This window comes from Syzygium oleosum, unplaced genomic scaffold, assembly GCF_021117445.2.
Source record: "Syzygium oleosum isolate NSW1041296 unplaced genomic scaffold, Sole_v2.1 Sole_v2.22, whole genome shotgun sequence".
Lineage (NCBI taxonomy): Eukaryota > Viridiplantae > Streptophyta > Magnoliopsida > Myrtales > Myrtaceae > Syzygium > Syzygium oleosum.
Window position 1 is genome coordinate 311,955 of NW_026607506.1, and position 14,655 is coordinate 326,609.

Consider the following 14,655-nt stretch of genomic DNA (forward strand, 5'->3'; position numbering starts at 1 on the left):
CCAGCTACAAGTAAAATCTCAAGACTTACGAATCAATTGAAGGCCAAACCTACAGGACCACTGGAGTCAGTGACCATGGACTTGGATTGATGTATTTTATACATTTGCATGCCAGAGTAGATGGTATTTTTTTGGTTTTCTACTGTAAAATAGTGCCAATGATGATTATGGTTATACAAAGGTGCTCCAGCTTCTGTAGATGTATTTTTGTTTGGTTGAATATGGAGCAGCTTAATCAATGTAAAGACTATTTAATATTAATGAATTAAGGGCTTTTTGTGGGAATTGGTGCACTCTTTGGTCATTGTTTATTGATTGATGACTCCATTAGAACTGGACATTATGTGTTCAAAACTAAAACATAGAAGTTTCAATGATTGGACCTCAAAATTAAAACGAAAGAGTTTCATTGTTTTGATATCAAACAAAATTGCCTACATTCACATAAAAACAAAGAACTATGGAAACCTAAAAGTGTCTACACTCACATCACTAATTCACTAACACCTTCAAAAAATATCTCAATCTTACTCCTCAAGTGTCTCAACCAAATAGAGAATTATGGAAGACTTAAAACCTTCCCACCAACTCTAATATTACATACAACCAGCACAACAACACAATACATGAACTAAACAAATGCCAATTGATGTACCATCTTTTCTTTCTTCCCTCACAAGAGCTCCACCTTTAAATGTTCATGCTTCGCCCTTCCATTCTTAATTTCAGCTAATGGTGAGCTCACGTCGACCTTTTCGCCCCTCGATTGGCTTGATTCACACAGTATTCGATTCCTTTCAAGGAGGTCGACTATCATGTTCCTTATTCAATCTGGTATCTTTGCATCAACCCACATGAAGAAATCATTGCAACCTAGACCATTGAACTTACCACAACCATGAAATTTTTTTCGAGCTTGTCTGCTTATCTTTGTCGTGAAAATTGGTGACTGAAGATGACAAAACAGGTTAGCTTTGAGTCGACCTCATTTGGAGTCACGCCACATGAATTAGACGTTGGCGCCCTCATTCTTCTGGTCGCGATTCTTCGATTTGGCAATTTGGGGATGCGCAGCTAAAGTTAGAGATTACAATACCCTCAATTGTTCCCTCCAAATGTTGATTCTCTCCGCAATTAGATTAGGGTTCAAATGAAGGCATTCAATTTGAACCCTCATTGTTCAATGGTTTCGACGCCGTTTTGAAAGGCTAAAGGGGAAGTAACGATGGCGTTTTAATCCACCATGTACGACTCAATTAAGTGAATGGTTGCATAGGAGAGAGAAATCAATAAACAAAGCCAGGTTATAATTTTCCATTCATCAATTTGGACGGAGATAAGGGAGAAACTCGATTGTATCGATTTGACAAATTTTAAAAATTGATGGAACTTTTTTAAAGTTTTAAGATTTAATCGCATTTTCGCGAAAAGTTTTATAATATCTGGTGAATTTATTCTTTTAAGTGGTGGTTGGATGCATTTAAGAGTGGTAGCCCGCTTTATTTAATGGTTGCCAATTATCGAATTGGACTAGCTTAAATGTCCCAATGAAAGAGGAAAACTAATGCTCCAATATAGAAGTACAACAAGCAATCACCGCCCCATCAGACCCCACATCTTCCTACATCATTGTGATTGGCATCCTATGCTCTTCAGTATTAACAACTTCATCAGGGCAAAAGATGTAGTACAGTATCAGCCCTAAAATGACCAGTCCACCCAATCGAATCTTCTCTCTCTTTCTGCTTTGCTGAGTCGGTTTGAATCAATCTTGTTCTTTGCAAGCGATGACTCGGTGAGAGTTCTCATCACCAATAACGATTAATCCAGTTGAAGAAAGCAAAATTTAGCTCGCTACAAGGTTGGAGTAAGCAACATTATCCATATGAAATGCGACCCAATTATAAACCTTAAATTTGCCCAAAAAAATTTAACAAAGTAGACCTACCTTGATTTTGGACATGCCCGAATACGCATCGCTAGCTTCAATCCAAGATATTCGCGACATTGCCCTCCTTTTGTGACCTCCATTTCCAATCGATTGAAGTGAAAGACGCTAGCTTTGCTGATGTTGACTTTAAGAACCCTATCTTCCATCAGAAGCGCATTTGAAGCTTTTTTGGTCAATTTGGCCATTTAATTTTGACTTAATGGCAAGGGAGTGAAGCGTGCCATTGGGCCAAATCAGAAGATTTGTGGCAACATGCCCTGGACCATGGCACGAAAAATGGCACGTGAGATGCTCATGTCGTCGGCCGGTGAGTTAAGGGAGTCAATTGAGATGAATTCACCAATTTCATGACTTCTTTGAAACAAGCACCGCTCTGGAATTTTTTTTTGGCAAAAATAGGCCTCCCGTTAGGGGCCTTTTCAAATTTCCTTTTTTTTTTCTTTTAGGCAAGTACCATGGCGGGTGTCTTCCTCTAACATAGAAAATCACGCAAAATCTATTGTGCAAAGCAGATGCGATGCCCTGCAAAAAATTTTCAAATTTCAACCGTGGCACTACCTTATTGTTATCTCATTTTTGGCTATTATCATCAGAGCACAAGCAGCAGTTCAACTGGAAGCTGGGAGGAGGAGGGGGTTGCGGGTGAATTCGAGGTTTGCCTAAGCAAAAGCACGAAACGTTTTCAATATTTTTGGCAGAACGTGAGAAGAGAAGAGGAAAGTAAAAGGCTCTAAGTATTGCTTGGGGAGCAAGCGATTTGACCATTAGCTGCCTTTGTTTCGTTCTCTTGCCAGTAAGACAAAAAATAGTCATACTTTGACTCTTCTACCAGTCAAGCGTAGATCAACTCCTGCTGCAATTGGCGTGAGCATTTCGATATTCGGGGCACCCCCAGTGGGGAGTTGTCACTTCAGTCTAAGTTTGGCCAAACAAAAAATATAATAAGCAAAATTTGACATTTGGCAATATAGGTAATTATCGGGTACAGGTAACTCCCGTTAAACAGACACAATTTAAAGTCACATAAATTAAAGGAGACGAGCAGTGAAGGAATGAATCAAAGCGCAATCTTACACATTAAGCCCCATCAAACGACTCCAAGCGCACCAGGCATTGACCAACTTGACTCTATTAAGATGCTGTTAATCTCACCGTAAATTAAGGACTAAATTTACTATCGCCTAATAATTTCTCTATAAATAACACCACCATACCACCAACCCTACTCTTCAAGGTAAGGGCAAAGTCATAAACGCACTCTATCTTCCTTTCAGCCGACGGAATCCACACGGATCATTTCTTTCTTCCGAATCTCGACAAACACAAACCCACACAATGACTTCTCACTCCTCCTCGATCCGTCCGATTAAATAATATTTTAATAATTTTTTTGAATTTTTATTTTTTTCCTTTTTTTTCTTTTTTTTTCCACTTTTTTTTTTTGGTTTCTTCTTCATCTGGCCGGTCGCCGGTCCGGCGACCGGCCAGAGGCCAGTGGCCGGCGAGCTCGACCTCGCCGGCCACTGGGGAGGGCGGCCTCGCCCGGCGAGGCCGAGCCTCGCCTTGGTCGGGCGAGGCTCGAGCCCTCGCCGGAGGCCGCGGCGAGGGCGAGCCTCGCCATGGCTGGGCGAGGCCCGACCTCGCCGGATCTGGCGAGGTCGGGCCTCGCCCAGCCGCCGGCGAGGCTCGACCTCGCCAGATCCGGCGAGGTCGGGCCTCGCCTAGCCATGGCGAGGCTCGAGCCCTCGCCGCGGCCTCCGGCGAGGGCTCGAGCCTCGCCATGGTCGGGCGAGGTCGGTCCTCGCCAGCGGCTGGGCGAGGCCCGACCTCGCCAGATCCGGCGAGGTCGAGCCTCGCCCGACCATGGCGAGGCCGCCTCCCCAGTGGCCGGCGAGGTCGAGCTCGCCGGCCACTGGCTCTGCGAGTCGCCGGACCGGCGACCGGCCAATGAAGAAGAAACCAAAAAAAAAAGTGGAAAAAAAAAAGAAAAAAAGGAAAAAAATAAAAATTCAAAAAATATTAAAATATTATTTAATTTGTCCACGTCAGCGCCACGTCGGCGCCGGTGACCGGCCGCCGGCCGGCAGGCGTCCACAAATGCAAAAGGTTTAGGACTAAATTGGCACCAAAAAAAGGTTTAGGACTAAATTGGCACTTATGCAAAAGGTTTAGGACTTTTTTGGCACTTTTCCCCAAACCCACACAATGACTTCTCCTCCTCCTCGATCCGTCCGATCCTTCTCCGACTGTTTCGTCAAGCCGCCCCAGCTTCCGCCGCATTCCGACCATCCCCTCCACTTGCCGCCGTGGGACCTTGCCATGCTCTCCGTCCACTACATCCAAAAGGGCCTCCTCTTCCCCCTCCCTCCTCGCTGCCTAGACCCTGGCTTCGACCGCCCCGCCTTCATCCATTCCTTCTTGGGAAAGCTCAAGCGCTCTCTCTCTTGCGCCCTCTTCCACTTCTACCCGCTCGCCGGCCGCCTCGCCACCCTCAAGCGGGCCGAACCCCCACTGTACAACGTCTTTGTCGACTGTGCCAACAGCCCTGGAGCCCGGTTCATCCATGCCGCGCTTGACATGACGGTGGGCGACATACTCTCCCCTACGTACGTCCCGGTAGTCGTCCAGTCCTTCTTTGACCACGACCGGGCAATCAACCACGATGGCCATGACCTATCCCTACTGTCCGTGCAGGTCACCGAGCTTGCTGATGGTATCTTCATCGGGCTCTCCATGAACCATGCCGTCGGCGACGGCACCTCCTTCTGGCTCTTCTTCAACTCGTGGTCCGAGATCTTCCAAGCGCAAGAGAAAGGCGCAGTTGATGTCGTTCAGCTATCGCGTCCCCCGGCCCTGACCAGGTGGTTCCCGGAAAACCATCCTGGCCCGTTAAGCCTGCCTTACACCGACGATCCCTTGTCGTTCCTCGCCCGCTATGAAGCCCCCGAGCTCAGGGAGCGAGTCTTCCACTTCTCCGCCGACGCCATCGCGGGGCTCAAGGCGGAGGCGAACCAGCAATGCGGCACCACAAATATCTCATCGTTGCAGTCCCTGACTGCCCTTGTATGGCGGTGCATCACGCGCGCCCGCCACTTCCCAGCCAGCCAGGTCACAGGTTGCCGGATGGCTGCGAACAACAGGGCGAGGCTGGACCCCCCGCTCCCGCCGGAATACTTCGGAAACTCGATCACGCCATTGAGGACGGCGGCGACGGTAGGGGAACTGCTGAGCAGGGGCCTCGGTTGGGCGGCGCGGCTGCTGCATGCGGCGGTGGCAGAGCACAGCAACGCGAAGCTGCGGGAGTGGAACGAGGAGTGGATAAAGAGGCCGCAGGTCTACCACCTGGACAAGACGTTCGATCAGTACAGCGTCATGATGGGGAGCTCGCCGCGGTTCAACAAGTACGGCAACGACTTCGGGCTCGGGAAGGCCGTGGCTCTGCGAAGCGGGTACGCGAACAAGTTCGACGGCAAGGTCTCAGCCTATCCGGGCCACGAAGGAGGCAGAAGCATCGACCTCGAGATCTGCCTTCCTCCGGCGACGATGGCCGTCCTCGAAGCTGACACGGAATTCATGGCCGCCGTCACGGCTTCGTAAGTTGGAGGGCCAACGTCAACACGGCGGCCATGTGCAAGTCGAGTCAGCGCGCATTAGGAATTAGGAGGAATAAAGATCTGTCGTTTGACTAGGAATTTTTAAGTTGACTTCTTTCTTGATCTATAGCCGATAAATTACGAGTTTACATTCTATATACACTCGGTCTATGAGTTGATGCACAAGAAAAGTAAACTTAACCATGGACAAAATCTAATTTAGAAAATTTCAAAGTTTGGCTTGTTGAGTATAGTGTATCAAAATCAAAAAATGTTATTGCATTTTATCAATTTGTGTTGCTGCTATTATACTTAACATATATGTACTCGTGTATTAAATTCTTTTATCACAATGAATTGGTACCTTTCACTTTCAAAATTAAGAAAAAGCCTTTTGCACTCTTCTATCGCATTAGATCGATTTTATACCGCAAAGTACTTTGAAACTTACATTCTCAGAATCTCAAGTATGCTCTTTTTATTAAGAAAATAAGCTTTCATAAAAGTCTAAAGAAAAATAACGGGATTTAATGAAAATAATTAGTTTAGATGTTCATTAACGGAACATTAGTTGTTTAGTAATAAAACATGAATAAATTGTTCACGCAAGGGTTACCATTGTGTTGACATATTGGTAATAAAGGAAAAAATTGGCAGTATCCCCATTAAAAAAGTAAGTGCATGTAGAAAAAAAATTAAAAAATGCACTTGGCCATTTTTAGAAATAAATTATTTGTTTTAGGAATTCTTTTGAAATAATATGCTTTCAAATTCATACAAAGATTATTTTAATATAATTAAATAGATTGACATATGTTACCAAAAAGAAGAAATTTGAATGGTTTTCGTGCAATGAAATTTCAGCAATTGTTGATTGTCTACTTTTTCTTAGAAACAATTCTTTTTAAAAAAAAGAGATAAGTATATTGAAAGTCTTAAAACTTATCACAAAAGTGCATTTGAATCCTAAAACTTTCAAAAAGTGCATTCAATCCTAAAACCTGTCACGAAAATACAATCGAATTTTAAAACTTTCAAATATTCAATCAAGTCCTAAAACTTGTCAAATTGGTCCACTCAAGTCCTTCCGTTAATTACATTTTTTGAAAGTTTTAGGACCCAATTGCACTTTCGCTATAAGTTTAGGACTTGATTACATTTTTCGAAAGTTTTATGACTCGATTATACTTTCTTGACAAGTTTTAGGATTTGATTACACTTTTTAAAAATTTCAGGACTCGATTACATTTTCGTGACAAATTTTATTACTTCCAGTGCACTAATATGTGTTGGAAATAACCGTGATTAGTAAGAAGAGGTTAGAATGTGTGGTTAAGTAGGTTCCCTTGTATATGAGTCTGCACATCGTCAGCGTAAGAAAGATTTTCCCATAAATTAATTTTCAAATCGAATGCTTGTTTCTTTTTTTCTTGGAAGTTAATTTTTTTTTTGGTAAAGAAAACAAAATATCATTTTAATTTTTTCTTGGAAGTTAATTTTGTTCGTCCTTTTCCGAAGAAAAATATGTCCTAGTGGCCAGAAATACCGATCAACAGTTTTTACTAGGTCATTCTTAATTGTTCACAAAATAAAACGTAGTCTCCTAATAAGTTAGTTAAAATGATAAATGAGTTTTCCCTTTTTTTTTTTGTGATGTTGAGTTCAAATCTTGTCCAGAACAATTCAAGACTCAAATCCTATATGCACCATGCCAATATGCTCCTAAGATCGCTTGAAAAGGTAGGCTAGTCGGGATGCACAAAACTGACCCGGTGCCCAGTTGATCGAAAAAAATCCGGCGCTCACTCGATCACAAAAAAAAAGAAAAAAATCTTCTTCTCAAGATATCTTTTTTTTTTTTTTTTCAGATGCACGTTCACTAGGAAAAGTTTTTAAAGCTCGGACACTAGAGTGGGATAAAATTTAAAAATTATCTCATCGAAGGTAAGGTGAGGTAAACGGGGGATGCTCCTCCAGAGGTTGTTTGGTAATTAAGTAAGGTGATAAAACTTCCAAAAAAGAAATGAAAAGTTAAGTAATCGAAAACACATTCATTATTGGTAGTCGATAGCAATGGCCGCCATTGGTGTTGCTAGTAAAACACCCCGTCATATTTGTTGCTCCCAAGTGAAAGAAAAAAAAAAACCATTGTAATAGGATAAAAATATTGGGTACCACTTTGATTTCCGTTAAGCGAAAAACGAGTCCATTCTTCTTGCAACACGTGTCGCTTGCGGGCCCCACCTCAGCAAAAAATTTCGAACAAACAAACGCCTTCGACAGCTATCTTATTTTTTCGGTAAAAAATAGAGGGCAATCGTACGAAGCAACAATCATGACCATCTCTTAAAAATGACTATCACCAAATTTTATCTTTTGAGAAGAAATCATTATGATGATCGTTGTCGCCAACTCTAAGATCTACGTCGTATTGTCATGGATATTTTCTTTTTTCTTTTCATGAGTTACTTCTTTCATTTTTTTTTTTACTATTTGATTGGATATGCATCTACCCATTTTGTTGTCGAGTACATTTCTAAATAGTTGATAGGACATGAGATATTTATACGAGAGGTTACTTGTCCTGTCCTCTCATATCCGACTTTTATCTCTTAATAGCCAAACACAACAACAATTAGCTATGATCGTGAATGACTTGGGCCTTTCGGTATCGAACCTAGTACTACTCCCTTGATGATTATAATTGAGTGGATTTGTCATCGGATCTCCCTCTCTTCCTTTTGTCTTGTGTACCCGTTGCCATCTTTCTATGGGAGGAATCATTTGAAATGTGTCATCGAGTTACCTCGACAATGATTGCATTAGCCTATTGTCCACTTTTAGTTATTAGGCCCAACTTGCTAAAAGTAGTATATCCTGATTTGAGTTAAATATCTTATGTGAATAGTTCACGTGTAATGTTATTTTTTTTCCAAAATATATTGAATAAGCTTTTTATAACTTTCACGGGCACATACATATTCTTTCAAAATCTATTTTTGCTGTGGTCATGACTTCTCGGAATAAATGAATTGGTCTCTAGTCCATTCCGCCATCCTGCCTAATGAATAATTGGGATTTATCTATCAGTTGAATCTTACTTAGTCATAGGTCCTATCATTCTCACCGCTTCGCAATTAATGGTTAGGTCAAAATTCTACGATGGGGCCCCTCTTGAAATTTGTTCTCGAGTAAAATATTCTCCGTTCTTATTGGCTCAAGGCTCTTGATTTTTCTTTTATGAAGAGATTCATATGGTCATGGATCAATCACTATGGGTGCTTTATTACCCTTTCTTTTATGAGATGACCTCATAAACCTCACATATTTTGATATTGTAATCCCGTATCATTCTTTTTTTTCTTTGTTTCCCTCAACCTTCCCTTTATCTACATACCTTTTTTTTTAAAAAATTATAATCAGATTTCCTTTTCTTTTGTTTATGCTAGAAAGATTTTTTATGCTACAGTGATATGACCAATGATATATCATGAGTTTGACAAATATATCATTTTGTTATCCGACCCTTCATGGTCCGTCATATCTGACTATCTATGCTAAATTGTTCATCTCATCAGACCGCTGACTATTCAAAGTCAACTGCAATCTTACTAGCTATAATTAGTAGGGGTGAGCATCGGTCTAGAGTCGATCCTGGACCGACCCTGGACCGGCCCAACCCGGCTGGTCCTGGTCTAATTCCTAGGGGGATTGGGCCGGTCCTTGGTCCTAGGACCCCTAGACCTTGCACTGTGTAGGTTGGTCATTGGTCTTGGGACTTTAGGGTTAGTCCAACCCGGACTAACTCTATATATATTATATATAATATTATATATTTTTGTCTACTCTAAACCCTACCTTAGCGCTTTCGCCTCTGTTCCTTCTTATGCAGTTTTGCCGTGTAAAATTGCAAATTAGAAATTAGAAACCACTTAGCCTAGCCCTGATTTGACAAAAAAAAAATAGAAATCCTCTTCCTTGCCTTGCTTTGTTCACTCGCCGCTCGCCGGGATAACCCTCTTCCTCGCCTCGCTCTTTTCGCTTGCTGCACGCCTTGCTTGCCGCTCCGTCTGTTCGCTCGCCTCACAGGTGTTAAATCATGTCCTCACTTTGCTCTATTTGTCATTCATTTGACTAGATATGGTTGTTGCACGTCTATGTCCTAAATGAAAAATGTGAGGGCTTTGGCAATTACTGATTACACGCTAGTATTTAGGTGAACTTGATGAATTCAGATAACATGTCAACTGAAGTGGAGGGACATCATGAAATGAGATCGATGATAGAATCGTCGGGCCATGGATGTGAAGAAGAATTAAAAGAGTCGACCAAGGTATCTACTAACGATCTTTGAAGTTGAATGAATGTAAGTGGTGAGATATTCTATTAATTGCGCTAATAGTATTTTCAATTTAAAACTTTTGTTAAGTATTAGTTATGTGTGTTGTTTTATTTTATTTTCAAGTATTCAGAAGTTGAAGCGATCATTTAAGAATAAGTTGTATAATTCATAATTTATATTAAGTATTTTGAACTTCTTATGATTTAATTATATTTCACGTGTTTGTTTTTTTATGCTTGTTGCTTTTAGCAAATGGAGATTCTTGTTGTTATCTTATCTTAGATTTATGTTTGATACGCACCGATGTTCATAGTTTGGTTACCCAATATTGCATTGTTGATGGATATTAAATTTGAAAGAGTATATTTGTCCTTTCAAGGAATACAGAAAATGAAACAAAAAAAATAATCGGATGGTCTCGGGTTGACCCTAGAACCGGACTAGACCCATAGGGTCGGTTCAGTCCTCGATCCTATGCTCAACGGGGTCGGTTCCTGGTCTCAAAAATTGGGGACCAACACTGTGCGGATTGGTCTCAGGGTTAGGTGCTGGATTGGCCCAACCCGAACCATTCTCACCCCTAATAATTATGGGGCTAATGAGTAGCCTTACAATGAAACCTGGTAGAGGATAGGAGATTATTTGAGATACTCAGTTTCCATTGGTGTTAATGTTTGCTGTGGATTTGTTTTGCTCTTCCTTTCTCATCTTGTTCATCAGTCTTTGTCGTTGACTCTGGGTAACGGTTTTCATGAACATAGAACAGCGTTGCATGCATGAATTGTGGTAAAGGGATAGAACTTGGTGTGTAGGATTTTCAGAAGAGGACTTTGGTTGATCGAAGTTTCAGACTTGCGACAAGATTGAAGATAGAATTTTGGCGATCTTCATAGGAGGAATGCGGAAAGCCCTCTTATATCTGGTGAGACTAATCTTCTCCGTATAGCGTCTACTTTCAAGCGTCTGAATTTCTACTTGGTCGGTCGCATGAATGATTTAGCCTGCACCGTCTAACTTCCAGTTACTTTGGGGGTAGTTTGCTTTGCTTGTCTTAGGAAGGAGAATGTGCTAATGGAGGTTGAAATTCGTGCTTTGTGTTCGATTATCTTTATTCCCCTCCGATCATGAAATTTTCTTTTTGATGATTTAAGAAGTTATGGAAATGCAAGTTTAGGGAAAAGAAGTTACAAAAAGTAGAATTCTATATTTCAAAGCTATAATGGCATTTTAAACTGGGATTGGATTTCTTGATTGACTGAAAGGGATAGGTGTGCTAGTTAACCCTTTGAGCGCTTATTGAAATTTCATTGGAGTTTGAAGTATGTTTAGGTTTTACAAATTTTGAAAAACTATACGTGGATTTTTTTAGTATTCCATATTAAATCAAACTCAAATTGCAGGGGTTATTACAACTACGAAGTGATAATTCCAAATAGATTAGAGTCGACCCATTTTGTTATTAAAAATGTGCAAAGCAGATGTGATGACCTGAAAAAAGTTATCAATTTCAACGTTGGCACTACCTTATTATCATTTCTTTCGGCTATGATTGACTATGTGGCGCTAGTACATGGTGATATAAACTCAAGCAGCAGTTCATTTCGGAACCGAGCGGAGTTGTGGCCGAGTTCGAGGTTGCCTAAGCAAAGCAGAAATCACCGTCGATGTCTTTTCAAAACGCAAATAGACAAAATGATAATGAAAAGGCTCGAGTATTGCTTGGGAAGCAGGTCGTATGGCGACTAGCTGGTTTCTTTTGCCCTAATAAGATGAAAATCATACACCTCCAAATGGGACACGGACTAGTCCATGTAGAAATAACCAATACAATTGCAATCTTGTTCTGGCCTTTGAGCGGACACCAATTCATCGTGAGGCGATAGAGATATATTTAGGAGATTCTCCATATCTCCCTTGATTCTCCATGTCTCTTGAGATTGGGATAATCTCTCCCTTGATTGTACATGTCCATGAATGATCCTATTTATTTGTAATTGATATCGTTGTATCTTGCCATTTTAGATAGTTAATCTTATAAATCTTATAAATGCCCCATATACTTTTCATTATAATATATTTATTATAGAAATTGTAAGACTTAATTGCGCTTTCTAAAACTTTTGGTATACTTACACCTTTGTATAATGGTCAGATGCATTTAAGAGTGATATCCCGCTTTATTCAATGGTTGCCAACTATCGAATTGGACTAGATTAAATGTCCAAATGAAAGAGAAAAACTAATGCTCCAGTGTAGCAGTACAACTAGCAATCACTTCATCAAATAGAACTACAACAAGCAATCACAGCCCCATTAGTACCCCACATCTTCCTATAGATTTATGATTGGCAGCCCATGATCTTCAGTAGCAACAACTTCATCAGGGCCAAAGATGTCGTACAGTATCAACCCCAAAATGATCGGGACATTCGAAGCTGCAATTAAGTAAGTTTTTCTCATCTGAGCATCCTAGGAACTTCATGCTATTTGAGTACCAAAGTGTTGATATCTGTTCTTTCCAGTGATCAGTGACAAAGTATAACCTTTGATATTGGCAAGTATAGGTTTCATCGGCAGTTGTACATACAAAAAGTCATCCACGCGTTGGATATGTATCAAGAGCTTTTATTGTTTTAGTTCACACATATTCAAATAATAATACACCAAATCTTTTGAGAGAGCAGTGGTGTACTCCATTTTTGAGTGTTGAGGTGAACCTTTCATGTTAGTAGTTATGGCTATAGTATGGCAACAACAGTATGGCTGCATTTGGTCGTCCGGATTTCTAAACACGATAGGACTGGATAGGATAGGATAAGAAATCCAGGGATTTCTCCAAGTCCTATCCACCGTTTGGTCAATTGCGGATTTAAAGTCGGATATTCTCATATCCTATCCTATCTACCGTTTGGTAAATTGCGGATTTAAGTTGGATATTCTCATGCATAATTATACTTAAAAAAACAATAACATTAGGTAAGTACAAACTGACGGGTTAGATAATAGCAAAATCATCCAAAACAACATATTTTTTTTCAAATCAAAAGATTCTCACAAAATCTAACCGAATCAATCCATGATTATGCATTATATGAAATATGCATAAAGAACCAAAGCAATCTGACGCTCATGTTTAGTTTATCAATGCAAAGAAAAAGAAAAAAGAAATCTTTCGAACCCAAATATATACTTCCAGAAATTTGAGTATGCCGGAATTTAAATCAAGATAGCTTCAAAATTTCCCCACAGGCTTTCTATACAAGTGAAACAATCAAGTCATGATTGACATAGGAAATATCTGCAAGCCTGATGTTCTATTCATCATCGCAATAATCAACTCGACTTTGTTGAATTATGTAAATCAGTCTCTTTTTCCTTTCAAAAAGTGACATTGCGCATGCTAATATGAGACGAGTCAATTAAGACTAACACGAGAGCATTAGAGATATGAAAAAGATTTGGCATTTAGATTATACATGTAATGTTCGCAGTAAGTTGCATTCGGAAAAGTACCTAAAAGTTTTGAGTATAGTCATGAGATATGGTCATAATGTTTTGTGGACGAAAAGTCTAATCTGAAAAGCAGCAGAAGCATCACCAGAAAATTTTTAGAGGACTAACCATCGAGAGAGCACTCTATCAACAAACATGTCAATGAACAATACATTATCGAATTGAATTTGACCACCATCTAAGACAAACTTCAAAAGAAGAAAAGCAACACACTCTTAAGTTAAGGATATATCATGTACTTGAAGGTCCTGATACCCAAGAAATAATGTCTTAAAAAAACATATGATTCCAATTAATAGCAAAAAGAACATTGTTCAATATTACTAATTGTCATAAAACAACAAAGGGACTACACAATAGACCTATTATTTATAAACAAAATTAGGTACAACTTTCCCCTTCCAACTTGCATAAATCAACTGTGACTCATCGCTCCAAAAACATTACTCATTTTCTTCTATCATCTCTTGGAGAAGTAGTTCCACAAATGGTTTCCTATCGTCTCCTTGAAATCCAAAAAAAAGATGAATATTCTCTGGATCCTTCACAATTTTTCTGCATAATTTTATTCTATCCATAGTACCTAGAGACATTTGAAGAAGCTCCTCATTAACTTTTCTCTTGTCATTATCCAAATCTTTAGCATGTCCAATACGGCGAGCAATCATCTCCATCCTCTCGTTAGCTTTTTCCAAGAAAGAGCCAAAAGTGCCTGCAATCTCAACTAACCCAGCAGCCCATTTATCACTTGCTTTAGCCCTCTTTCTTTTTGAAGAATCATAAACATTTGAGAAGATGATAATGGCGGTAAGTTTGGACTTGCACCATTAGTTGCCACATCATCATGATTCTCACATTCTTCATGATCTACAGCTGCATGAGCTTCTGAAGGGTCCTCACTGAGATTTCCCTTGGCATGGTCTTTTCCAAATACAGTTGCCAGTCGATCATATTGAGGAAAGGACTTCCCTCTCAAAGAAGCAGCTCCTGGATAGGTCTTCAAAGACACCACAATCATAGATATCATACACAAAAGCAACATATGTAGGTTCATCTCCTCCAATATCAGAATGCTAAAAATTTCCTCTCTATCATCGTGATCCATTTCTAATGAGGAAAAAAAAACTAACATTAGGCAAGTGCAAATTGACAAGTTAGATAATAGAAAAATCATCCAAAACAATATATTTTTCACATCAATATATTTTCACAGAATCTTAGAATTTGCATCCTTCATTATTGTCCACTGATTATCC

At 40.2% G+C, this 14,655-nt stretch overlaps 1 protein-coding gene and 1 pseudogene across 1 annotated transcript; one reads left to right on the forward strand and one right to left on the reverse strand.

Moving 5' to 3' along the window:
- The first annotated feature begins 4,150 nt into the window (after window positions 1–4,150).
- Window positions 4,151–5,870, forward strand: LOC115675768 (uncharacterized acetyltransferase At3g50280-like). Its single transcript, XM_030598529.2, has one exon. The coding sequence runs from the start codon at window positions 4,157–4,159 to the stop codon at window positions 5,546–5,548; it is 1,392 nt and encodes a 463-aa protein (XP_030454389.1). The 5' UTR covers window positions 4,151–4,156; the 3' UTR covers window positions 5,549–5,870.
- Window positions 5,871–13,842: 7,972 nt separating this feature from the next.
- Window positions 13,843–14,504, reverse strand: LOC115675717 (uncharacterized; annotated as a pseudogene).
- Window positions 14,505–14,655: the final 151 nt, after the last annotated feature.

Excerpts from the sequence above, each read along its gene's own strand:
- LOC115675768 (XM_030598529.2), top strand. The coding sequence starts at position 4,157 with ATGACTTCTCCTCCTCCTCGATCCGTCCGATCCTTCTCCGACTGTTTC.